This window comes from Lepisma saccharinum, chromosome 17 (genome assembly GCF_977018435.1).
Source record: "Lepisma saccharinum chromosome 17, izLepSacc3.1, whole genome shotgun sequence".
In the NCBI taxonomy this organism is placed as follows: Eukaryota; Metazoa; Arthropoda; class Insecta; order Zygentoma; family Lepismatidae; genus Lepisma; species Lepisma saccharinum.
The window spans coordinates 22,859,907-22,886,378 of NC_139245.1; the positions used below are offsets into that span (position 1 = coordinate 22,859,907).

The 26,472-nt window shown below is 39.3% G+C and overlaps 3 protein-coding genes across 4 annotated transcripts in view; 2 read left to right on the plus strand and 1 right to left on the minus strand.

Annotated features, from left to right (window-relative positions):
- The window catches only part of Als2 (Amyotrophic lateral sclerosis 2), a 34,024-nt gene extending 26,006 nt beyond the window's left edge, over nt 1-8,018 (plus strand). For both annotated transcript variants that reach the window (XM_083139117.1, XM_083139115.1), the window contains exons 11-14: nt 2,420-2,596; nt 5,783-5,963; nt 6,514-6,696; nt 7,146-8,018. In XM_083139117.1, the coding sequence (XP_082995243.1) occupies nt 2,420-2,596; nt 5,783-5,963; nt 6,514-6,696; nt 7,146-7,193 (589 nt within the window). In that variant the 3' untranslated portion in view covers nt 7,194-8,018. The remainder of the gene's footprint in view (nt 1-2,419; nt 2,597-5,782; nt 5,964-6,513; nt 6,697-7,145) is intronic.
- A 4,251-nt stretch (nt 8,019-12,269) lies between these two features.
- Nucleotides 12,270-19,897, minus strand: LOC146001791 (E3 SUMO-protein ligase ZBED1-like). The gene is made up of 2 exons (XM_083139513.1): nt 18,268-19,897; nt 12,270-12,334 (listed from the first exon to the last, which is right to left on the minus strand). The coding sequence occupies exons 1-2, from the start codon at nt 19,895-19,897 to the stop codon at nt 12,270-12,272; spliced, it is 1,695 nt and encodes a 564-aa protein (XP_082995639.1).
- A 2,572-nt stretch (nt 19,898-22,469) lies between these two features.
- The window catches only part of LOC146001599 (T-cell activation inhibitor, mitochondrial-like), a 45,984-nt gene continuing 41,981 nt past the window's right edge, over nt 22,470-26,472 (plus strand). The window contains exon 1 of the mRNA XM_083139118.1: nt 22,470-22,813. Coding sequence (XP_082995244.1) covers nt 22,779-22,813 — 35 coding nt within the window. The 5' untranslated portion in view covers nt 22,470-22,778. The remainder of the gene's footprint in view (nt 22,814-26,472) is intronic.

Here is a 26,472-nt window from a genome sequence, read left to right on the forward strand (position 1 = left end):
CGAAGAGCAGTGACTTCCCAGTATCTAGTAGACACAGTGAGGAGTGAGGTGGCACTAACTTAAAATTGCATTTTTGCACTTGCAATAAAGAAATCAGTACAGGTAATGATTTCTTGAACTTTCTGTGACATTCATTTGTGCAGTTTTCATGTCCATAAATTATTTATGTAATTTGTGAGATGTGAGGACCCTTTAATAAACATGTAGGTAAAATATTAATAATAATTATTAATATTATTAGCCTTGTATTTTTTTTTTAAATATTAACTTTGAAAATCCATAATAAGCTGTTGTGCGAATTACTCACTGATTTCAATTCAAAAAGTATTCTATAATACAAAAAACTCTTTGTACTTATGATTCGTAAGTATCTGGTTTTCCAGTGAACGACATTTCGAGAACAACTGTTCCCTTCTTCAGGTTCTTAAGTTACATAGGATATCCAAAATACACCATAGCCACGTCAATACTTTTCTCACAAAATTCCAGGAACAAGGATATAGGTTAGGTTATTACGAGGTGCATCCAGAAAGTAAGTTTCCCTATTTTTTCCCCGTGAAAGTAAACATAATGAGCCATGTAAATTGCGCATGCTAAGACGTATCAATCATATGCCAGGCGGACAGATCCCGCCCGGTGCCAGTAGCGAGGCAGCAGTGGTCCAAAGTGGAAGCTCGTATTCCTTCTCCCGCCGCATGCCAGTAGCGAGGCAGCAGTGGTCCGAAATGGAAGCTCGTATTCCTTCTCCTGCCGCATGTGAGGTTCGGTCGGTGATAAAGTTCCTGAATGCACAAAGCATTGCGCCAATTGACATTCATTGTCAGCTCTGTGAGGTCTATGGGCCGAACATTATGAGTAAGCAGATGGTGCGTCGCTGGTGTCGGCAGTTTTCGGAAGGTCGTCAAAGTGTCCATGATGAAGAGCGCAGTGGGCGTCCGTCCCTCATCACTGATGATCTGGTTGAGCTGGTGCGGCAGCGCATCGTAGAGAACCGTCGCTGCACGATTACGGAGGTGAGTAGCCTTTTTCCGCAAATATTGCGATCCGTGTTGCATGAGATTGTCACGCAGCGCCTGCTGTTCAAAAAATTGTGTGCCAGGTGGGTGCCGAAAAACCTGACACCCGAACACAAAATGAAACGTTCAGGAGCAGCACTGACATTCCTGCAACGGTTCCATGATGACGGCGATGATTTCCTCGACAGGATCGTCACGGGCGATGAGACATGGATTTCGCACTTCACCCCGGAAACCAAGCAGCAGTCAATGCATTGGCGGCATAGTGGATCTCCGGTCAAGAAGAAATTCAAACAGATGCTGTCGGTACAGAAAGTGATGTGCACCGTGTTTTGGGACAGGAAGGGCATTTTGCTCATTGACTTCCTCCCCAGAGGTGAAATGGTGAACGCTGACCATTACTGTGAAACACTAAGGAAATTGCGACGTGCCATTCAAAACAAGAGGCGTGGTATGCTTACTGCAGGTGTTGTGCTCCTCCATGACTATGCTCGTCCACATACTGCTCGGCGCACAGCAGCTGTTTTGACGGAATTTGGCTGCGAGTTGTTTGATCATCCACCTTACAGTCCTGATCTGGCTCCCAGCGATTTTCATTTTTTTCTTGCACCTCAAGAAATTCCTGTCCTCCGGTGAGCGTTTTGGCAACAACGAAGAGCTGAAGACGTCTGTCACACGCTGGTTCCATTCACAGGCGGCAGAGTTCTACGACAGTGGGATCCAAAAGTTGATACCACGATACGACAAGTGTCTCAATTCTGGTGGTTGCTATGTTGAAAAATAGCTGAACCTTTGCTGTACCTGTTGCCAATAAATGGTTTCCTGAAACTGTGTTGTTGTTTTTTTTTTAAAAAATAGGGAAACTTACTTTCTGGATGCACCTCGTAATATAGGAAAAATTGGAATCAATACTAAAACCCTTTAAAACATCCAAGGCCTTCATTGTTGTTAAAAACACGGTATAAAACCATCTCAGGCTAAAAGAACCCTTCCTACTTAAAAAGATAAAATGGATTTTTATACAGTGTTTTTAACAACTACGAAGGCCTTGGAAGTTTTAAAGGGTTTTAGTATGGATTCCAATTTTTCCTATATTAATAACCTAACCTATATCCTTGTTCCTGAAATTTTGTGAGAAAAGTATTGACGTGGCTATGGTGTATTTTGGATATCCTATGTAACTTAAGAACCTGAAGAAGGGAACAGTTGTTCTCGAAATGTCGTTCATTGGAAAACCAGATACTCACGAATCATAAGTACAAAGAGTTTTTGTATTTTAGAATACTTTTTGAATTAACTTTGAAAACCTGGAATTATACTGAATTTTACCTTGGACTTACAGCAACCACTCTGATTGTGTGTATCTGTGTTATCTTGTTTCGTTTTCCTTTCTTGTTTTATAGTGAAGTAGTAAGTGCAACATCCCTTCTCCATCCAGTTCTCTTGCCAAGAGTACACTCGGCTCTCTTTGTGCTGTACGCACTTCACAATAAGCAGGAAGATGACTCGTATTGGAAGAGGCTTCTTAAATGGAACAAGCAGCCAGACATTTCTCTCATGGCATTCCTTGGGATTGATCAGTAAGTAGCATTTCAGAAACAATGAAATATTAGTCAGGAATTTATCCATTTGCATATCCTTTTATATATATAATAATAATAATAATAAAATGCCAGCCCCTGTGGCAGAGTGGTTAGCACATCATGCTACAACGCCACGGGTCTCAGGTTTGATTCCCAGCCTGGGCGTGGATGTTTGTGAGTGTCCATTCATCAATTTCATCATATCATCACTCATCCCCATCTTTGGAATTAGCCAAAAAGTGGCACAAAAGCGAAGTAAAATAAAGCAAACCTTTTGTAATATTTTGGTAGATGTTGCTAGAGTTATTTTGAAAGCATGTAAATAGTGTCTATAAGACCATTATCAAGCATACACACATTGAAAATAACTTTCATAAATTTGATTAAGGAGTTTCCTAATTAGTAATGTTGAGTACAAATGATTTATACAGACTTGAACCCATGTTTCAATATACAGTCAACTCTCGATTCTACGACCCCGGATATAACGACCCTTTTCCCGGGAACCGTGAAAAATTTGGAAAAAAGTTGAAAAATTGAAGGATATCGGCCGAAAAATACGTTTCTTGCACTCGTTTTATTCGCACCCATTCCCTTCACAAGCGCACTACTGCTCGCAAGTGGGTCTGATCTAAAATTAGACACCACCACACCAAGCTTGAGTGATATCCAATAGCACTTGACCTCTACCTTCCCCTCCCTCAAGCGCACCAACGTTAGCCTGCACCCGACAGCCACTACCCAACATGCTAGGCTTGTTTTGCCATTCTGATTTCGCTTGCTCTTGGATACGCGAGAAGAGAAGATCGAATGTGCTTGGATGTTATTTTAAATCGACCTTGACAGATGCATGGTGCCTGGAAGTCTGGACTGTCTGTCCAGCTCTAACCTAGATTTCAGCAGGTCCCCGTGAGTGAGCAAGTCTTGGTCTTGTAGCCGACAACTTCCAGTAACCGCTTTCATACAAAACGCGTTCTTTAACATTTCATAAAAAAGCGTAACTGTTAAGAGATAATGAAAGCCACATAGCCCAATGAAAGATCGTCAACCTGCTTAATGATTTGTCATCCAAGCTTCTGCAAAAGTTTACTTTGATCTTACGTGCATCATAACTCCCGTGTCCTGCTTAATACGTTTTCCTAACTGTGCCGATGTCATAATATTTTTCAAAAAAGTGTTCCGTTGGCTGAGTGACTTCTCTCTTTCTTCCTCTCAGCAAACGTGTAGGGGGAGAGGGGCAGCGATGATGATTGTTTCAGCCACGATTTTCTTGCTTGTGTGTGCACACAGGGTGATTTCAGGCGAGGGTGGAAGTGGACCCCTCTTCCTTTTCTTTGACGTCTAAAATGGGGCAACCAGTTCTGGATAATAATAATAATAAAAAAAGCGCCACCCCCTTCCCAGCTCATTCTCCGCCACTGGTGTGCAGGGCAATGTCAGAGAGGCAATGTGATAATTGCTGAATTCAGGTCCTATTTTTTCTTTTAATGCTATTTACTGCATAGGAAATATTGCCCGTAAATGCTGTTGCATAGTAAAACGTAAAGCAAGGGTCATTTCTTTCTTCTTCACACTGCTGATAAAAGTTCCGTCTTTGACAGTTGCTTTATCTTAAAATGCTGAGGATTTTATCTTCGACCACCTGTTGCTCGAACTTCCAGCTGGTCTCCTTGTTTTTACGCTGCAGCTGGCGCCATTGTTTTGTCTAGCGTGTGAAAGCTGTCCCTTGCGGATAACAGCAATTACTCATCCAGCACGAAGCAAAAAGCCATTGTTTTGAATCTCGCAAAGCTGTTTTGATTTGAAGATAAGGAAATTCGATCTCCAGAAAGAAAAACAACAGTTAAAACAACTTCATATTCTGCGCCTTCTGATAAGCAAAACTGTAAATTTTATTTTGCATCTAACAAGAATAAACTTCCTCAACACTGTGAGTGTGTTGGAAGGAAATGCACACAATATAATCACCGCTTTTCTTCAGAACCATTCATGTGGGAGAAAAAAAGGTGGTCAATGTAGGAATGGACGCTAAGTCCGATTTAAAGAAACATTATTCAAGGGGAAAACGTTTGGAGGAGAGGATGTTTGACATCGAGCATACTCCTAAATCCAACATTAAATCGTCGATTAACGTGAGAGTAAATAACAATCCCCCATTTTGATATCTAAAAATGCGCAGGTTTCATAAAGCTTGTTTTGAGTTCATTTTATGGTGATGGGCTAATCGGGACTAAATATACAGGTTAAAGTGAAATCCAATTCCAAACCCGAATTATTATTGACTGTGACGCTGTTTAATGACTTGTCCTAGAATATGCATTGGGTGAAAACAGATCGCAAGTTGCGTGTTTACTTTTTCACGCTGGATTACAATGCAAGTCGAGGAAGGAGTTTGGACTGCTCCCTTAAATGGGGAGGGGGTGACTGAAGTTGGTTGAAGCAAAGAAAACGTGACTTTTTTTTTACGATATATTATACACATCTGAACCAGAACGAAATTTATAGCCCCGCCTTTTTTTTTTTTTTTTTGTCTGGTGCTTATCTTACCAGTTAATCTTGCAACAGACAATGCTCCAGTAGACCCGTATAAAATCCAACATTCATTCTGGCTGATTCTCCAGACTTTTGCTGGCACCAGTGTGACTGGTGTCAAGATTCTTCGAGTTTCGCTTGCAATAAGCGAGAGATTGTTTTCCTTTCCATAGGTCTCTGTGCAAACGGGTTTCTCATGAACTAGAATTGTAAGAATTTTGTGGAAGAGCAACAACGACTGCACAATTAAAAGAAAGTAACATTATTTTAAATCCTTTTTTGTGAAAACTTTTCATGTTCTATTTTCCTTTTCACAACACGCATCATGTGCATAACAGGTTGTTTTGCTTCTTCATGGGATGGGAAATTGACTCATTAAAATTTGTTTTCCTCATGTCAGCACTAGTAAAAACATGTGGAATGCTCATGTGGTTCTCAAAAACTTTAAATTAATTGGGGTAAAGTCAAGTTACATGTATTTGGTTCTTGCTTTCCTTCAGCTTCACTGGACGTATTGATTCGGATCCAAAAGTTTTGCTTGACAGGCCTGGGGCCCCCAAAGGGCTGTGCTCCAGAGATTTTCGTTTAGTTTTTAGCACCTAGATGTGATGTGCTTCATTTTTGCATTTTGTGCTGTACTTGTACTTGCAGGAAATTCTGGATTTGCAATACCATCAAGAGCACTGAAGCTGGGAAGGAGGAAAGCAGTTTCTCCCCCCTCCGAGAACAGGTTTTTCATGAAGCTGTTGAAACTCTGCAGCAGCTGAAAACAACATTTTCTCCACTTGAGAAACTGCAAGTGATACATGATACATTCCAGGAGATTACGAAGGTAAATTTGTAGACTATTTGGCTGTTACCATTTATTCACTGTTAACCTATTGTGTGTGTGTGTGTGGTTTTTGGAGAGAAGAATGTAATGGGTCCACTAAAGTGCCTGGTGTTCATGGACCAAGGCTCTCAATGAAAAACCCATGTGATTTTGGCATAAATTGGATTCTGTAACTCTTGACTCAGAAGCATGCTTATCAAAAATTAACAAAGTACTGATACTCTTGTCAATTCAATGCAGAATGGAAAATTTTCCATGAATTATCTGAAAGAGTCGGTGGCCTCCTCATTTAGTTAATACATATGAAAGCCACTGAAATGGCTTATGATCGACAGTTTGACAATCCTTGAACTAAGATATTGCATCAGTAACTCATGAACAACATGTAGATCTATATTCTAACTTTTTAAAACTGCACAGCAGATGGAATACAATTCCACAAGCTGACAAGTTGCACAAGCAAACGTGCATTTAGCTAATAAAAATTTGCAAACTATTGTATAGTGCAGATTGATGAAAGAGTAATTGGGATTCTTTCTTGCCAATACAGGTAGTACAGGAGGAGCTGGGATCAACCTACTTGTGGAATATGGACGATCTCTTCCCTGTCTTCCAGTTTGTTGTAGTTAGGTCACGTATTCTACAGCTTGGCTCAGAGATTCATTTCATAGAAGATTTCATGGAACCTTATCTACAGAATGGAGAGCTTGGTATTATGTTTACAACTCTTAAGGTAAGTTGTTGTATTATACTTGAACTTTTAAGTGTGAACTTCCATCAAATGCTGCGTATTGTAGCCTGAGATCTTCCATCAAGTGCTGCGTATTGTAGCCTGAAACTTTAATGTCATGATTTCATAAAATTTGTAATCTGTAATACTTTCTGCTTCAAATCAACTGTTGGCAACTTACATGCCGAATAATATTGTGAGTGGGGCACTTGTAGGCCATGCTTGATTTGTTGTTTCTCACTTGTCAAGAATAAATGTACTAGTGCACAGTATTTTTTACAGTGAAATGTGAAAAATCAAAAATATGACAAATTTCCAACGCTATCCAGCATTCAACAACGGTTCAAGAAAGTATAAAAACAGAAATGTATTATTTTACTACTACATTGTTATTATGTAAACTGGAGATTTAATATAAAATTATATTATGAGTGTTATTTTCACTCTTTCAGGCATGTTATTATCAAATACTGCAAGAAAAAGTCAGCATGACAGCGTAATCAAGGAATGACTGGAGTCAGTGCAGCTCTACCAGAAACAAATGTACTAAAAGTACAAGTTTGGAAAAGACACTCTTATTTATAAGATTATACACAATATATTTCTTTCTGCAATTAATTTATCCAAACCATATTTATTTTTGTAAAATCTTGAGATTAACTTTTTATCAGAGAATGTAAATATTATTTACAAAGTATACTGGCACTTTATAAGATTTTTAAAAAAAGATATACCAGATCACAAATAATATTTTAATTATATTACAGATGTGTGTACATATACCATTTTCAGCTGCACGCACATACTCAAAATATGTATATTGTACAAAATGCTGTGATATTTATTATAATTCTGTAGTTTTCTGATGACAATCAAAGTAATTTTTCTGCATTACTTTATGGATAGTTGTTATAATTTTTGAGATGGATATGTGTCAATGAAGAGTGACTCAAGTTCTAGTCATCTGTCTCATATTGAAGAAAATGTCCTTTCTAAATCTGCATATATTTATATAGCTTTACATGTTGAAAAACTGACTGTTAAGAGATGTACTGTTGTAATTATTATACTTTTTTTGTTTGGAGTATATATTATGTTGTGAAATGTATCATTCATTATATTATTAGCCTGCTGAAAGTTTATAGTGCTTTAAGCTGAAATAAATTTCAAATTATGACAGAGAACCCTTTTTCTGAATATGAATAATTTTCATTGTTCTAGATAGTGATTAAGGCAGGAAGACACAAACAGAGGTAGTTGCCCTTTCTTTGAGCTTAAAGTTTGTGTAATATGACTGGGAAGTTAATGACCGGGGAAGTAACCATATAATTATATATTAAAAAAAAACATAATTTGTTTTAAAATGATGTTTAGAAATTATAATGTAAACTTGGATTAAATAGTCACAGCATTTGTGAATGAAAATAACGGGATGTTTGAGGCTTTAATCTAACGAAGTTAATGAAAAAAATATTAGGTGTTATTGTATTTTTTATTTTGACTTGGAGGTTAACTGCAGCGCAATGTAAGTTCTTTGAACTTGCCGAAGGAAGAGATGGATTTTCTGTTGTACATTTTGGGAGACTGTGGAGGAGTAAAATACAGTTTTGAAGGCTTCAAAAATGCTTTAAATATGCAACTAAAATTGCAAAAATACTAAGAAAAAGATACTAAAAAGATATAATTGTTTGCTGTTATTAATTAAATATAACAATCTGATCTCATTCTTGGCCCAAAAGGAACATTCTACATCCTCTGAAAGCAATTCTTACCCCTCTATCCAAAAATTTCTGCAGATATCCTTCCCAATTAGTAGTGTGCAGACCACCAGGGGTCTGTACAGCCCATCCACAGTACATTTCCAAATTGTAAGGTCTTTCAAAGTTAACCAGTTTTTTTCTCAAAAAAGTAAACATAAGAAGGGGATCCATGGTTTGGCTCTTTAAAATAACAGGTGGTCTGCATTCTCTCAAGTAATTGAGAACCACTGGTCTTCTTGTGGGATCATCATCTTGTATATTTGGAAAAGAGAGTGAAAAGGAATATTCTGACTAGTTCTTTCAAGTCTTTTCTTCCCTCACAATCCTTATATTACTAGTAAATATTGCCGCAATTTGCCCCTTGCCATCAGTGTTACAGTATGTAATCAATAGAATGTGACCACTGCTAGTGGGGTAAATGTGCGTTTTGTCTAGGGCCGAGCAGATACCGATACATTTTTGCACCGATATCATTGTTTTTGAGTCGCTAGAGGCGTGGCCAAAACAAAAATTTGTTCCCTTTCAAAGGTTCGTTCACCTTTTCCTACTTACCTTTGGTTTAGAAAAGAAAAATGAAAAATAGTTGTGCATTTGTTAAATGAACCTGTACTCAAGTTTCCGTGAACGGCAAGTACGTGACACAAAGATCTGTACGTAGATAAGACTCGCGGTCAACTATCTTCCAAATCAAGAGTAACGTGAAATTGTCCCCATAGCAGTTCGCTGCTTCTGTTTACTTCTCTTCGAAGTCTACCAGGCTTTGTTCGTACAGATGCGGTCTCGTGTAACAGTAACTCCATAGAGGTTCCAAAATCCAATGAGGTACTTGTGGCTAATCCTTCCACTTTCTTTGGTGTTCGCAGACATCTCTCTCTTTAGAGACTTCCTGCAGTCAAAAAGGTTATAGCCCATGAAAGTGGTGGATGTGACTCAGACATAGTACATGGCATATTCCTGGAAATTCAAACACCTGGCCTAATCCCCCTTTTCCTTTCCAACTTCAGACTTTTGTGTGTCCCGACCTGGATAACTGGGTTTCAGCAGGCATCTTTCAGTGCAGGGAACATGGCAGGGGAATAATTTTCTTTGCACTAGAATTGATGGCAGTTACTTTCTGCAAAGTGTAGTGATGGGTTTGAATTTCCTTTAACGCCAAGCGATAAAACTTTTTTTTTTTTTTTTTAAATCATTTGCCGAAAGTACAGGGTGGTCACAAGGTTGGCGTATCCCCCCTGTATTTTCAGCACTACAATGGTTATGGTTGAATGCTTGATATGAACACATACCTGATGGTTTAAATGTCCGGAACATTGGTATGGAGGCAGTCTTTTTCGTAGCATGCCTGAACTCTGTGCCATATTTTGGCACGCTTCGCGATGTAAGTGTGAATAAGACCTTTATCCGGGCGGTGACATTCCCCTCAATAACGTTCTGAAGGGTGAGCCAAGAAGTCCCAGAGGTGGTTAATCAATGACACAGGTATGCATTCATATCAAGTAATCCAACTATTACAATCGTAGTGTCAAAAATAAGGGGGGGGGTATGCCCACTTTGTGACCACCCTGTATATATATCGAAAGCAAAGTCACATATACCACTGAGCCAATCTTGTCAACCAATACATCTCCATGCTGCATGTGTTTAAAATGTAAACATAAACATTGGTGACTTGCCCGGTTTAGTCCAGTATCTGTAATTTCCAGTGCAGATACACCAGCTTACGAAGTAAGAAATGAGCACTTGTTTCCAGCTCGTGAGGATAGTCATGAAAGATATTTGTTTAAAGTTTTACCATGAAGGAGTGGACTTGTTGAATCTTTGGAATGATCAACAGGAGTGCAAATTATTAAAAAACAATGTCTCTTTGTGGCCGCCATCTGTATTATCACATGTACACTATGGGCAGTTTACGCAAAAAAATCAAAACGTACAATGTATTTTGTAAATGGAATGGTGAGGGAATAGAAATCAATAAAACTAGTGCTAGTGTATGCTGAAGTGAATCTTTGCCATTAAATCTGCAAGAGAAGTAATGACAGATACAAATGCTGGTAAAATACATGTGTGTGTGTGCTATCAACTTTGTCTGGGATTTTTGGTGAAAACCTATGATATGACATGCCACTATTACTTGCAGGAATTTACTTCAAACAATTTGGGAGTTTTCAGACCAAAGTGACATGGGAATTTCACACCGAAGCACCAAGTGGCACGAATCTAGTAGTTTATCCATAATCTTCCATTTGGGGTAGCATAAGTTCAAATTTAAGGAGGTGTAAGGGTAAATTTGGAGCTAAAATGACAATAAATTGGGCCTTTGTGGAAAATTTTGGGAAGTGTTGAGGAAATTTTGGTGTTGTGTGGACAAAATGAAGGTTGGTTTCCAAGGGATATGTGGTGCTTATCACTTCAGTCTGAAAGCTCCCTTTCGAACTGAATCGACACAAGCTGCACATGTTTGCTTGGACGGGGTTGTTTTCTGAATATCATGCATCGTGTCGCCTCGGTCTGTTGCTTGCGCATGCACAGTAAATGCTTGCTTATGGACTGAAGTGGCCTATGTCAGTCGTCTCTTCGGTGTGATCCCCCACTGTCCCTCACTTCAGTCTGAAACCTCCCTAAGCTAAGATACGTGTTTTTCACCACAGAACAATACATACATATAAAGGGTGTTCCATTAAGACGGATCAAAGTTAGCAGTAAATAAAATTGGTGAAACTTTATTGATTTCACTTTTGGATCATGTTATTAGAGGCATGGTAATTATGTTTGAAAAACAATATCGGCCAAATGTCCGCCAAGGCTTCGGCGGCACACGTCCACTCGATGGTCAAAATTTTTGATGACGTCTCTGCATAGTTGCTCCTCGATCTCACCAATATGCCTTATTATCTCATCCTTCAGCTGTTGAATTGTTGTTGGCTTGTTGGCATAGACCTTACTTTTGAGATAACCCCAAAGGAAGAAATCTAATGTGGTCAAGTCGCACGATCGTGGTGGCCAATTGACATCGCTGTTTCGAGAGATGATGCGACCTGGGAACTTCACATTCAATAAAGTCATTGTTGCATTGACTTTGTGGCTTGTGGCGCCGTCCTGTTGGAACCACAGATCTTCGACATCCATAGCATTCAATTCAGGCCATAAAATGTTTGTTATCATGTCACGGTATCGCTCGCCTGTGACCGTTACAGAATTCCCGGCATCATTTTCGAAGAAATACGGGCCAATGGTTCCGCTAGCAAAAAATGCACACCAAACAGTGACCTTTTGTGGATGCAGTGGCTTTTCAACAATGTTCCTTGGATTTTCATCAGCCCAAATACGACAATTCTGCTTATTAACGAACCCACCAAGATGAAAATGAGCTTCATCACTAAAGATGATTTTTTGCGAAAAATCATCATCGGCTTGTTTTTGCTCGTGCATCCAATTGACGAATGTACGGCGCTTCAAATGGCCAGCAGGCTTCAATTCTTGTGTCAATTGAATTTTGTAAGCGTGTAGAGACAGATCCCTTTTCAAAATTTGATGTAGCGTTGTTGTGGAGAGGTTCAATTCCTGCACGCGATGACGAATAGAGGTGTCTGGATTCTTGGCCACATTCTCGCGCACTGCAGCAATGTTTTCAGCTGAACGGCGGAAACGAGCACGCATTGGCATTTTCACATCTGCCACCGACCCAGTTTGTTTGAATTTACGAACAATTTTGCCAATTGCACTCTCGGTTGGTTGATTATGGTGACCAAAAAATCGCGAAGTGCCCGAAATGCATTTCTGTTTGAACGTCAATTTTCGTAATACGCTTCGATAACTTTAACACGTTGCTCGATTGTTAATCTTTCCATGGTTGCAATTGCCAAAGACTGAAGTTGTTAAATCTGAAAGAAAAAGAAAGAAAACATTAAACACTTAACCTTATTTCACATTTCAAATCGTTCCAAATTAATATAACACCCTTTACAATCCACATGTTTGCAACAAAATGCAAACAACTGTGTTGAGTCAGGTCCCAAGCCTTTCTTCACAATGTCTACAGATTTCTTCTCTGTATGTCCTTAAGAATCCTGTGGAATGATACTTTGACTCAATAAATTTGTTTCCGATTGAACTGTGCAACCATATGTTACTTGTAAAAGAATCTCCATTTTGTATATGGACGCCTGTAGCACTGTAAGCGTAACTGAATGTTCAAGGGAAATCAGAGGATTGTCAATGCTCTGCAGTAGCTCCACCTTTAACACCGTCCATATTGTAACACCATTAAGCCTTGTTTCCATGATATGAAAAACTCAATATGCTGACCAAGGGAGAAATTTATTTTATTATAAAACATAAACTAAACGTAACGTTTCAACCTTCTAGCAAGGTCTTCTTCAGACTCTCTACCATGTACAAATGAAACAAGGTACAAAACAAGACGATATATATACACAAAAATTACTCCCCTCAAGACGCAAGACTATTAGAAAGAAGGTGTTAGAAAGAGTGGAAAGGACAAGAGAGAAAGAGGAGAGAAGAAGGAAAAAGAATGAAGAAAAAAAGGAAAAAGAGTGTGAGATAAAGAGTCGAACCACCTTCCAGATGAAAGGAAATGTTTAGCTAAATCGCCTGTCAGGTGAAAGTTCAGTTGACAAGGGAAGACCAGCTGCTGGAAGCATTTCTATAAATGTGATAATTGCTATGACATTTGGTACAGTGGTCGTGAAGATATTAACGAACATTTTAGACAGTCGACCACGTCCTGTTATCATCATACTTTTGTTAATAATACGGGAGAAAAAATACGCGTGGAATGAATGCTCTTGGCAACTAAATTTTTGTGTATGAATTAGGTTCATTATTATTATCATCATCATCATTTCTTTTAAAGATATACACACTGAAGCATTTGTATTTTTGATATTTACTGTCTCTTTTCATCCGGTTTAAACTAATCATGGCGATGATGATAATGATGATTGCATGAAACGACAAGGGGAATCCCACAAAACTTTCTTAGTGCCATCGACATGAATGTAAGGAAACTTTCAGACCAATGGGACAAGCGACACAGGATGTTCATACTGTCACAGTAGTGACACACTTCGAGACTGTAAAATAGCATTCATTGCACATGAGAGTCCAAACAGCAAACGACACGTTCATAAGGCGTATTTGCGTGCTACTTGTTACTTCGGTCGGAAAGCTCCTTAATGAAAGGGTGCTCAGACCGAAGCGACGTGCTACAGGGGGAGTTCCCAACTAAGTGACATGCGACATGGTGCCTTCAGTCTATTAGCAAGCATTTGCTGCTAATTGTGCGAACAACAGATAGGCAACACGATAAACCGCACGTTACAACAACAAATCTAGGCGACACGATACGCCACACGTGTCGCTTTGTCGCTTGTGCGTTGCTCAAGCTGGGCCATTTCCTCAATAGCTTGCAACATGTTGCCGTGGATTGTTGTTCGCGCATGCAAGATGCAATGAGTGTCTTGCTTTAGGGATATTGCGCACCAAAGCAACAAGCAGCACGCGACACTTATCGCTTGAGGATTTCACCAACTAAACGCTGGCCTGTGCTTCCCGTCATGCTGCTATGATGTGAAATGTTGCTCTTGATTGGCTCATTTCCAAGCAATATGTGTCACGTGTCGCTTTGGTGTAAAATCTCCTTGAGGAAATGGTGCAGTCAGAGCTTGTTTTCCTATGGTTCGAAAGGCTGCATTGATTACGGACTGCTCGCTTCCAAGCGACACTTGTGGTTTGTCGTCTCGGTATGAAATATCTCTCAGGATACTATTTATTTCTAATAATTCTAATAACAGAAAAATAAAACTCTAGTACACAATCCAACACCTGACGTCCGGAATCACTTTGCGATGTTTCTTCTTGTGTTACCCATGCTATAATTTTATTTTACTTTTCTTTCCAAATTAATGCATTTTCGTGACTGCAAATCACTCCATAAATATAACTGTTTCCATCAATTCACGTACCGCATTTCAAGACAAACAAATCTACACAATATATTCCAAAAACTAACTAAGCCGCATTACTTTCATAAGAAAATTAACCCTCGTACTGGTCGCACTGCCATCTATGTTTTCATCCGTCTCGGGAACTAGTTTCTTGGGTCGTTTTCCACAATCCGTTATTCAAGGCGCTGTAGTTGAAATGTTACGTTTAGTTTATGTTTTATAATAAAATAAATTTCTGCCTTGGTCAGCATATTGAGTTTTTCACAGTCCATATGTGTGAAATGTATAATTTTTGGTTAACATTAATTTTCCAAGGGATGCATCTGCCCTTCCACAGGTCCATATATAAATTAAACTTTTCCCCAATTTGCATTTTCCATGTCTGATTGATTCTGCACTGGGAATCAAACTGTGATTAAACTCGAGAAGACTTGTTAAGTAATGTACTATGCAAGGGCATTTTGTAAGGGGTAAGACAGTAGCGTAACTTGGGGTCTTACTTTTTTTTGGGGGGGGGGGACATGAACTCAATGTTGTTAAAAAAGAAAAAAAAACCTCTAACATCCAGACAAGTTGTTTGCCTCTGTGAAACTGTTTGTGCCTTTTAAATTAATACATAGTATTGTTAGTTTGCGAAGAAATACTTGTAGATATAAAAATTTTCACACTCGATTCGCTCGCAATCTTATTCTTACTGTAAAGCTTATATTTATTGCTTAGAAGCAGATATTGCATGCAGTTTCTTCATGATATGATATGAAAGGTACCGAGTGATGACTAAAAATATATTCAGGGGCACTTTGAAAATTGAAAATAGCGCAGTTCTAGGGATTTGCATGTTTGGTGCATTGATGAGATGATTACTACAGCTGTGGAAAGAGATACATATATTCTCAGTATTGATTAATATTTTAATGTTATTTCACAATGTATGGATGTTTTATGGTAAGATAGAAACGCACACAAAAAAAAAAAACAGTAAGAACGAGAGAGATAAGAAGGTTAATCTGTTAAAATTAAAAAGACCAGCAAGATCGAAAAATAGAGAAATTAAAAGGGAAATATATATATAAGGGAAGACCTCTGTGGCGGAGTGGTTGAACCCTAGAACACCAGGGGTCCTGGGGTCGAATTCTGGTTTGGGCATGTTTGTCCTTTGTGAGTGTCCATTAAGCATTCATATCATCACTCATATTCATTGTTGCAATTAGTCAATTAGTGACACAAAGGCGACGTTAAATAACCAAAATGAAATGAAATCAAGAAGAAAACAGATTAAAGAGAATTGTGTAATATTTCAGGAGACATGTAGGCAGCATGACATTTTCTTTGCCAAAGGGGGGAGGGAAGGGTCACAGCCAGCTTGATTCAATAAAGCTGGCCGTGGACGGGTGCATTTTACCCTGTGCTCTTTTAGTTATAACTACAAAATCCCCCCATACGCATTATTTCATTCTATTAAAAAAAAAAATTAGGCAAAGTTCCCTGTGCCATCAAGGCAGATTTAGGGGCAAAGTGACACAAAAATAGATGTAGGGCGATGTTATCACGTGACATGAAGTTGGACATTTCTTCCCCCTTTGAACGACGTCGGCTAACAATAATAAGAAGAGGAGGACTAGACTTCGCGTTCTTCGAACAAAAGACTATCGTTTCAACTTTTCCTCAACTGTTTTTTCTACAGTTCTCTCTTCTACACTCGTTCCGTACACCTTGTTTGTGTTTGGATTAATGTAGAATGAACAAAGTGGAATGATCATCTTGATCCAATAAAGCTGGCCGTGGACGGGTGCATTTTACCCTGTGCTCTTTTAGTTATAATTGCAAAATCCCCCATACGCATTATATCATTCTATTAAAAAAAAAAAAAAATAGGTAAAGTTCCCTGTGCGATGAAGGCACATTTAGGGGCCAAGTGACACAAAAATAGATGTAGGGCGATGTTACCACGTGACATCAAGTTGGACATTTATTCCCCCTTTGAACTAGTGATGGGTCGTTCGTGAACGAGTCGTTCCTTTTGAACGACTCCCTCTTGGGAACTGTGAACTGCTCGCTCCTTCGGAGTGAACGAGCAGTTCCTCTGTGGTCGTTCCTCGGAGTCGTGAGCTTTGAGTGTACGTTGTCAACCGCTCCTGCAGTTCCAGCTCCGTCGATGACTCATGACTGCGGGAGAGAGCGACCGTGTTTTGTTTTGTTTCTGCTGTGTGCTCTGGTTTTCTTGTGGTAGGTGGAGTAGTAGGCGGAGTTCCCTCTCTCCTAATTCTTTTCACTCAAGCTAACTCCAGCAAGTCCTCCCCCACCCCCCCTCACTTCAGCTGCACGAAACCAACATCGAGAGGAGTTGATCGTTCCTTTGAACGGCTGCTTGAGTGAGCGAGCTCCGGTGAACTGCCTCCCGAAAAGGAACTGCCATGACAAGTGGTAGTTCCTCAGGAGTCGTGAGCTTTGCTTGTATGCTGCCAACGCTCCAAGTCGATGACTCACTCCTACGAACCTGCGCGAGAGAGGGAGAGGGGGAGAGAAAGAGAGAGCGCGAGAGCGAGCGAGGTCCCGTCTTTTGTTGCTGGTTGTTGATACTGGCGGTTTTCCGCTTAGTTATGCGTGCAACTCTGTTTACAACAGAAATGCTGCAGTAGCTCAACAATGAGGGAGGGATGAGCAAATAATTCACCTTTAACCCTTTTTCTGGCATGTTTTCGCAACTCGCATTGCAAGGAACTGTAGAAGGAACTTGACAGATTAGAACATCATTATATCAAACTTACGACAACATTCAGTTTCCGTGCTGTTCCATTACCGTAAAGTAAAAGTGGGGTCGGGAGGCGGAGAAAGCTTGAAAAATACAATGAATGCTATTCTTCGTAGTCAAAGCTTTAGCGTCCTCTCTTCCATTCTCTTATGGGTGTTTGTTTGACCGTGTACCCCATTTAATTGTATGAACGTTTGAAAAGTTGGGGAGGGGCTACGGCCACCCTAGAAAATAAATTTTAACCTAAAATTTGTACATTTTACACATTATAATTTCATTTCAATCTCAATATATGATACTTATTAGAAGGGCGTTACAGGTGCATGCTAACTTCAAACTGAATTTTTTTTTAGTAGATAATACTATTTTGGGAGAAAATGTGCCTCATTCGACACCTTGGAAAAACACCTTGTTTACCCTTCCCTGGAAAAAAAAATACAGCGGATGTATGTTTAATTGTAGTAGTTTATCCATCTTATCGTCACAGTTAACCTAGCGGTACAAAAACGCAACGTAAAATAACCAAATAATCCAACAAAAGGAGCAGAATTTGGAAAACCTTTGTAACACACACACAAAACAAATACATTTAAATGTACATTTATATTTATTGACACCATGAATTTTATACAAGAAATTCTCACCTAATAAACATAATTATATATCACTGCAAACTTATGCGAAAGAAAGAACTGTTCATTTATGCAAGTATCACTTTACTAATGCATCTAAAATATGAAAACTATCGAGAACTAAACCCTTTAAGATAGAACCTATTAATTAATTATTCTTATTAGGATAACATCTATCAGTAATCAGTATTACACAGCAGCATTCACTTCTCATAAATTTTCCTTAAGAAATAAAATTTGGGATACCTTTTTTCCTACAAGGCGGTTTCGTCTCTCTGTCAGCACTTGCCCAGCTTTCGAAAATACCCTCTCACAAGGGACGGAAGAACCAACAACACACAGTTTTTTTTTCGCCAATTGGAAAAGCGTTGGATACACTTCACGCCTTTCCAACCACCAAGTGAGAGGATTCCCTGCCCTCGGAAGTAGTGGTTCCTCAAGGAATTTTTGTACTTCTACAATACCAGCTGCTGTTGGGTTTGGGTTTCTCACCAGCGAAATTACACTTTTGTCGAAGTCTTCCCAGATGCTTGAATTTTGTTCTTGTGAGGAAGAAACTGCAGGTACTGGTGCCACATCTTCAGCTTGCTTATATTTCTCACGCACTTGGGAAATTACCGACTGCTTAGCTCTTTCGAAATTCTGCTGATCTGTAAAACCATGGCGTTTAAATCTGGGGTCAAGCAGTGTTGCTTCAGAAAATACTTTGTTTTCTTCTATGTACCTGAAGCGCTTATTTAAGGCATCCAGCAAATTGGTTGCCATGTTTTTCACAACGGTTAGCACGTCAGGCTGATTAATAAATCTAGTACACCATTTTTTCAAGGCCTGACTTAAAAGTATAATTTTAGAAGCACTAACTTGTTTTTCACTGCTGACTTCTTCGGTGCAATCCTTGAAAACTTTCAATAGTTCGCACACCTGGCTTATCACGGCAATGTCCTCATTTGTGATATTTTGTAGATCAGGATAGTTTATCGCTATGGTTGACATCACAGAGTTCTTGATTTCTAGGATGCGTTGTAGCATATCGTAAGTCGAGTTCCACCTTGTAATCACGTCTTGCTTTAGGGTAAGAACTGGCTCTCCTAATTGCTCCTGCAATGCCTTTAGTATGTTGCTGGCCTGGGGACTTCTTCTAAAGAACTCAACCACATTCTTGACTTTCGTTTGAAGTTCTTTAATGCTTTGTAAGCCATGTTGAACGATGAGGTTGAGATTGTGCGCAAAACATGGTACATGTTTCCATTCTGTTAGTCTTACTGCAGCAACAATATTAGCTGCATTGTCACTAACAACAGCCACAACCTTCCCTTCAATACCCCACTCGCGAGTAACTCGTTTAAGTTCTTCAGCTAAATTTACAGCAGTGTGACTCTTTTCATACTTAAAACACTCCAGGAGAGCAGATTTCAGTTCCATCGAACTATTTATATAGTGGGCTGTGACGGACAAATAACTTTCATTAACAGTAGAAGTCCAACCGTCTGTCGTAATGGTTACCAACTCTGCAGCTTCCAGGTCATTTTTCACTTTCTCCTTCGACATGGTGTGTAATTGGGATAAGAGCACATTGGATAAAGTTTTACGAGTTGGTAATGTGTAAGTATTATTTAGTTTTTGTACAAATTTTTGAAAATGAGGACTCTCAACAATCTGAAAAGGCAAGTAATTTTTAACAATAGTTTCGACTAGCAAGAAATCAATTTCATGTTTCTTTCTATCAGACAAAGGCGCACGGAAGTATGATGACACGGTGCACTGACTAGATGGGGGAACACTTTTCTTCCTGTCTGGAGGCACTGCCGCAGCTTCCTTACATTGTGTAGCGGCTTCATCTCTGCTAGCCATTGGTAAATCTTCAGTATCAGCTTCATTAACTCCACAATCCAGGGGGTTCTGAGCAGGTCTCAAACGTTCAATGGATAGAGAAACTGTTGGGTGCACTCTTCTTAAATGCCGGGTCAGATTAAATATACTTCCTCCTTTGAAAGAGATGTTCTTCGCACAGAAGTTACATTTTGCTGAACTGTTAGCTTGTTCGGCAAAGAAACACCATACTTCACTTTTCCGCGGTTTAGATTTTGTAGCCATTACTGGATGAAAATCAGCTACGAACGAAGATGTGCGTACACGCAGCAATGTCCAAGCTACAAAACTCAATGCAAACGACTCCTCTCCTTCTCTAATAACGTAACGAATGCAACGCGAGTCATGACTATGAGCCCTCTCGCGGAAAATATTAAGAATTATTTTCCCTCCTCTTATCACCAGGCGTTGTAATGCACTGCGACAACAAGGGATAAGAATTATTTTTTGGAAAGGAAGACGGGAGGGGAGAATATAGCATCTCCAGCTTTTCCTTTATTAACGGGACCGCTTTGTTCAGGCTTGCTTTCGACTCTCTGATGAGGACTTTTCCCCCGCTAAGGTTAAATTATCCATTAAAATATATTTTAATTCACACCCCACACCCCCACCCCCGCCCAAAAGAATGGACTTGGAAATTCTATTTTTGTCTTTTCTGTCGAAAGTTACGGAGGGTCACGTGAACCGCTGAACCAATCGGCTTTGACCAGTTGCCGTGTCGAGGGGGAATTCTCGTGGTATTCTGCGTTGCCAAGTGTATGCCTGACAGCAAAAGTTCGGCGTTATTGTGCGGTTTGTTTGTGCTTTTTTTTTTTTTTTTTCGTATCTGTGATTTTTATACTGAAAGATGATGAGCATAACGCGAATACACCGGCGAAATCGAAAGAAAAAAAAAGTTGTCGGCGTGGTATTCCTATGCGTGGCCAGACTCGTGCAGTGCGAGATTATTTTGAAAATGAAAGAGATAATAATGGCCCTTTGATTCCGTTTAAAAAGAGTGATTGGGAGAACAGCAGCTGCTCTGGGAATTATCAGAACGTCCGTGATGTCCATCTGGAAGGAAAAGTCCCGCTTAATGGAGACAGACGCATCATAACATGCTATAGTACCACTGGAGTATGCAGGATTTTATTTCGGAGGGTTGGAATTGTAAATGTGGATGTTAGAAAGCTGCATTTTTTTTCCCGTGGGGCGGAATAAGTAATAAAACATTTCATAATTATTAGAGTTGAACGGATATCCACACCCATGCTGATTCTCTTACCTATCTCACCGATACCCTTGTTTGAAAATGACGCGTATTAATTAAAAGCTGTTTAAAATATTGACTAATATTAGTGTAAGTAAATACTTCCAATTGTGTGTATCAATTTATTAGGGTTATGCTTTAAACGTAAGAATTACATCAAAATCTGAAAATACTATTACGTAATCACAAAATACACTTTTCCATACAACATTGGTTCAAAATAACGGAAACTTGGAATTATGCATAAATTCAAGGACACCCTGAAAGTGCTTGCTGCATATTTGCAAGCCTCGCAAAAGATTAAAATGTTGGAAAAGCATCGGCCGGTGTCGGTAAATATAATCCAACCGATATCTTCCGATACTGATACCACGGTTAAAAGTGGTTTAATGACAAAAATTGTATTTGAGAGGTTGATTTAAGAAGTTCTTCAGTTACAAATTTGGTTTTCCTGATTTTTTAAAAAAAATACTTTTAGTTGAAACTTTTGAATTTCTCAAAATTTCGGGAGGGAACTGCAGCCCCATGAGTCCCCCTCGACCCAATCACCCATTCAATATTACATAAATTCTGAATTCAACCTAAATTTCAGGATCTTACTAAACATTCTGTAGATACTCTTGTGAGGATATCAGTAAAACACATAATGTTCGTTCACTTCCAATCAATATATAAGTCACTATTTGATATCGCTGTGTAGACAACAATGAAATTAATATAAACTATAAAGGATGGATAATATTGAGTAATCGGAACTCGACGTGCAATTTTAACTGGCGAGCAAAACGAAATATGCCACGACAAGTAACTGGACCCTAAACCTTGATTGCAGTGAGATGTTCATACGAACAGTCTCCACAATACCCCTAAAAAGAAGTCTAACCCTCCGCAATTATTCCGATTTTTCAGCTCATCGTCCCCCCCCCCCTCGAGAGAATCCACTCCCAAAAAGGCCAAGCACGGCGAAGCCGGTTGCCTAGGGGTAGCAAGCGAAAGCGTGGGTCTCCGCCTCCCTGCCTCTGCCTGAAATGCGAGCGAGCGAAGGGTGCATGTTGACAGGAAAAGATGTCCTGTACGACTGGACAAAAAAAAAAAAAAAAAAAATCAGACTCTCAGACGTTTGGCAACACCGCTTTCGCCCCCCCCCCCTTTCACACCAGCACAAGTGGAGACGAAAAGTCTGGGGTTCCTCAAGTCCAAACTCTAGCCGGAGTGACTTTAGTAGCTGTTTATGTTTTCTTCCATTCTTGCGCGAAGGCGGATTCCTCCCCTCTAATTCTTTCCATCCCCTCCCCCGCCCAACGAAACCAACTTGGAGTTGTGTTGGTATGGTAGCTCCTGTGAACGACTCTTTCAACGAGCAAGCTCCAATGAACTGCCTTTCTAAAAGGAACTGCCTCGTCCGAGAGCATGCTCCGTGGCCTCGTCGTTCCTTTGAACGACTCCTGGTGAACGACTCCTTTCGGTGAGCTAGCTCCGGTGAACTGCCTCCCGAAAAGGAACTGCCATGACCCATCACTACTTTGAACGACGTCGGCTAACAATAATAAGAAGAGGAGGACTAGACTTCGCGTTCTTCGAACAAAAGACTATCGTTTCAACTTTTCTTCAACTGTCTTGTCTACAGTTCTCTCTTCTACAATCGTTCCGTACACCTTGTTTGTGTTTGGATTGATGTAGAATGAACAAAGTGGAATGATCTGCGGTTTACTCTTCTAGATTACTGCGAGTCACTGTGCTGCGAACTAAACGAAGTCATCTTGATCAAAAAGAATTCTCTTTGATCTTGATGTCCGTCTGTGGTGGCATATCGTGATAGCTAATGCTATCAAAAAGTGAATACTTCTCTAGTATGTCATGTCATCAACAGGAAGTTTTAGTTTGTTAAAAAGGTAAGCGTGATTTGAAAATATAAAATTATGTTTAAATAAACTGACTTCTTATTTGTGTAAAAAAGTAATTTCTTCGTTTTGTTGACAATATCGTTTTACAAACCTGGTATTTTTGTTTTCCGTGTGCAGGACGTATATACCGTGGACGTATCAATTACTAATGAATTGAAGACCATTTTGAAGTGCAAGGCAAATATACAGACTTAAATGACGTAAAAAAAATGGACAGAGTTCGATGTACCTATTTAGGTACTACTTTACTATACCAGAGACACCTATCAATGATTTATTTCGCAATTTTTTACATTGCTAACGTACTATTCTGCATTGCAGAACATTTCTTTAGGTGAAATAATGAATTCTAACTAAAATAATGTCTATTTCTTACATTAACGAGTACTTACTGTTGTTCGTTATTTCCCACAAACCATCCACGGGTAGCCCCAAAAACCATTGACATTAGCCCAAAAATTCACGATAGGCCCACGAACCATCACGAGGACGAGGTATGCCTACTAGGTTAGGTTAGGCCTGTTAGGTTAGGTTCCATTAGCACTCCTTCCGTTCAATTTAGCATATACGGACAACATCGGCTGTTAGCAGCAGCAATAGCACGTATTGTGCTCTCCTGCAGAAAGAAAAATTGCGGCATCAGCAATAGCACGTCAGAAATAGATTTTCGTAGAAAGCCACATGCATTCGGATTAAAATGGATCAAAACTACATTCCCGAACATCAACAACACTACAGAAAATGATTTGCGTAAGTACTTTCTCCTGTAAATTTGAAGAAATCCGTCTCTGGTATAGTAAAGTGTTCGATCATTCCAATGACTCAAGGGTAACAGTTCCATACATCGGAGACACGTTTCTTCAATTTTACACAAGAAACTACTTACGGAAATGAGTTTCTCCAAGGTTTACAATGTTCGTCGAGGTATTTTCTTTCATCGTGGAATATATTTGACCAGGAAATCATGTATTTTTCAAGAGAAATATCTCACCGATGCACAATTGCCATTGCTTTCATTTGCTTGCCCTACGACAACCGGATGCTGCATACGTTTGATGATGTAAGCCCCTGTCAGTGTTTCAACCCCCCCCCTTTTTTTTACTATGCTTGCCTAACGTAACCAAACCTAACCTTATCGGAAATGGTTCGTGGGGCTATCAGTGAATAGTTCTTGGGGCTATCCATGAATAGTTTGTGGGGCTATCGGTCAGCTACCATGCATAATGGTTCGTGGGGCTATCCGTGTATGGTTCGTGGGGCTATCCGTCAGCTACTCGTGCATAATGTATAATTTCCACCGGTGACTAACACAATAGGCCTAGTAGGTATTTTTCGGTGAAGAAGATTGAAACACTGCATACCCACAACATGAGTCAAGATATGCCAGCCATATTGTGTGTTCCGAAAGCGAAGAAAGGAATTAAAAAAAGCACTCACAATGTGAAAAATTGTGTTTGTTTTCGTGTAAAAAGCATAATAGCACCTTGAACTATGTTCCGCAATACACAATTGGTAAATACGAACCATGCGATCCACAAAATATCCGATTTTAATGTGTCTCCAATGTATGAAACTGGTACCGACTCAAGTTCCAGTAGTGTAATTCTGATAAAATAATTTTACAGATGCATTTTAGCATGAATCAGATTCTAATAACCAACGGCATATTTTTGTGCAGAACAATTTTTTCTATCCTGCTCAGGCTTACTGTATTATTATTTATATTTTTTGGGTAGGTTCGGATTATTATTAGGTTTCATTCCCTTGGCATTTTCACATTTTCCTCCCCCTCCTTCACATGTATATAAATTTTCACATGAAAATAACTAATTGAATAACTTTAGAAAGCCGGCTCCTGTGGCAGAGTGGTTAGCACATAGCGATACGACGCCAGGGGTCCTGGGTTCGAATCCTGGCCTGGGCATGGATGTTTGTGAGTGTCCATTCATAAATTTCATCATATCATTACTCGTTCCCATCTTCGCAAATTAGCCAAAAGCGGCACTTTACTTTCATAATGTAATTTCTCAAAAAAAAAATAGTTCTTTCTGCCAATGATACAGAAACAAAGGTACATTTTACTCCCAAAAGAGCTCAAGTTCCATTTGTTTTATTGCGATTTCATGCTACGTATGCATTTTTTACATGGTTCGATTTCGATTTACGTCTGTTAATACATACTGCAGAGTTTTAGCGATTACTTACTGCATGTTTCGGTAATGGTTCCGATTGTTTTATGATTTCTCCTAGCACAAAGACTACTTATCGTAGAATTTTGGAAATCATAGTCACACGAAATTTGAACCTTCCTTAAAGTAATGAGCACTGTTTGGACTCGAAAAAGTTATTTATGTTGAAAAGAACAACTTGAAAATTACCTTACGCAAGCATGTGCACTTCACATGGACAAGATATTCTCCTTTGACAAGCGACAGTAAATATCGTAGAAGCATGGGAATGAATGTAGAAGTAAATCGGAACCTTAGTAGAATGCATTTAGAGACTTTATTTTAATGCTAGGCAACCAAACCTAACCTGCCTAACCTAACCAAGAAAGCATATATTGAACAAAATCTTAAGTAATCTCTAAAACTCCACAGTATGTGTTAACAGACATACATCGAAATCGAACTATGTAAAAATTGCATTCGTAGCATGATGAAATCGCAATGAAACAAAAGGAACTTGGGCCCATGTTTCCTTGTCACTGATTTTTCACTTCTATATAATTCTTGCCACCAAAATGTTTCGAGATTTTTGTTCAATACATGCTTTCGTAGTTAGGTTAGGAGGGTCAGGTTTAGTTTCCTTGGAATTTTAATGATAACTAAATGCTTTCGTGGTTAGGTTAAGTGGGTCAGGTTTAGTTCTCTTAGCATTAAAATAATATCCGTAAATGCTTTTGTAGTTAGGTGGTAGTCTGTGTAATGCGTCAAGCATGCAAAATGGGGAGTTTTGTGCAAGGTATCTCTAACATCTTATTTTACCCATAAATTGGACTTTTTTTGAAATGAAAACTGTACTGCTTAGTTTCAGGAATATTTCAAATTACTTCTACATTCATTCCCACTATTCTATAATACTTGATGTCGCTTCTATCAACTGAGACTGCCCTGTCCGTGGGGAGCATGCATGCTTGCGTAAGGTAATTTTTAAGTTATTTTTTCCCCAACTTTTTTCGAAATTCAAATGGTGCTCATTACTTCAATGAAGGTTCAAATTTCATGTGACAATGATTGCCAAAATTCTACAATAACTAGTCTTTCTGCTAGGAGAATTTGAAAATTTCATAAAACGCTATGAACTATTACCCCCAATGTTTTGGGGGGGGGGGGCACAGTACACCTAAATCCTTTGATCTGAACTGTGTCCCGTACCCCCCCTAAAATTATTTGACATGCAAAAATCTGCTTTTCAAAGAATCTTGTATTGCCTACATTATCTTCCTATCTAAAATAATTCAAACCACCTTGAACCCATTACATATGCTACAGTGTGCTTATAGTCCAGATCCATAGACTGCTAGTTTCCCCCACTCTTGAAGGTCTGGTCATAACTCTCCCTTTTTGCAGCCCCCATGTTTACAACCCCGACAGGGTTTCTGTGACATCATCAGGATGAAACTTCTCCAAGTGTGTGGTATTTCC

What these genes read in the sequence shown, in the direction of transcription:
- LOC146001791 (XM_083139513.1), bottom strand. Translation starts at nt 19,897, where the DNA reads ATGGCTACAAAATCTAAACCGCGGAAAAGTGAAGTATGGTGTTTCTTT. An exon ending in CCCAAACCCAACAGCAGCTG is followed by an intron (nt 12,335 to 18,267) that starts GTATTGTAGAAG and finishes TTTTTCTTTCAG; the next exon opens with ATTTAACAACTTCAGTCTTT.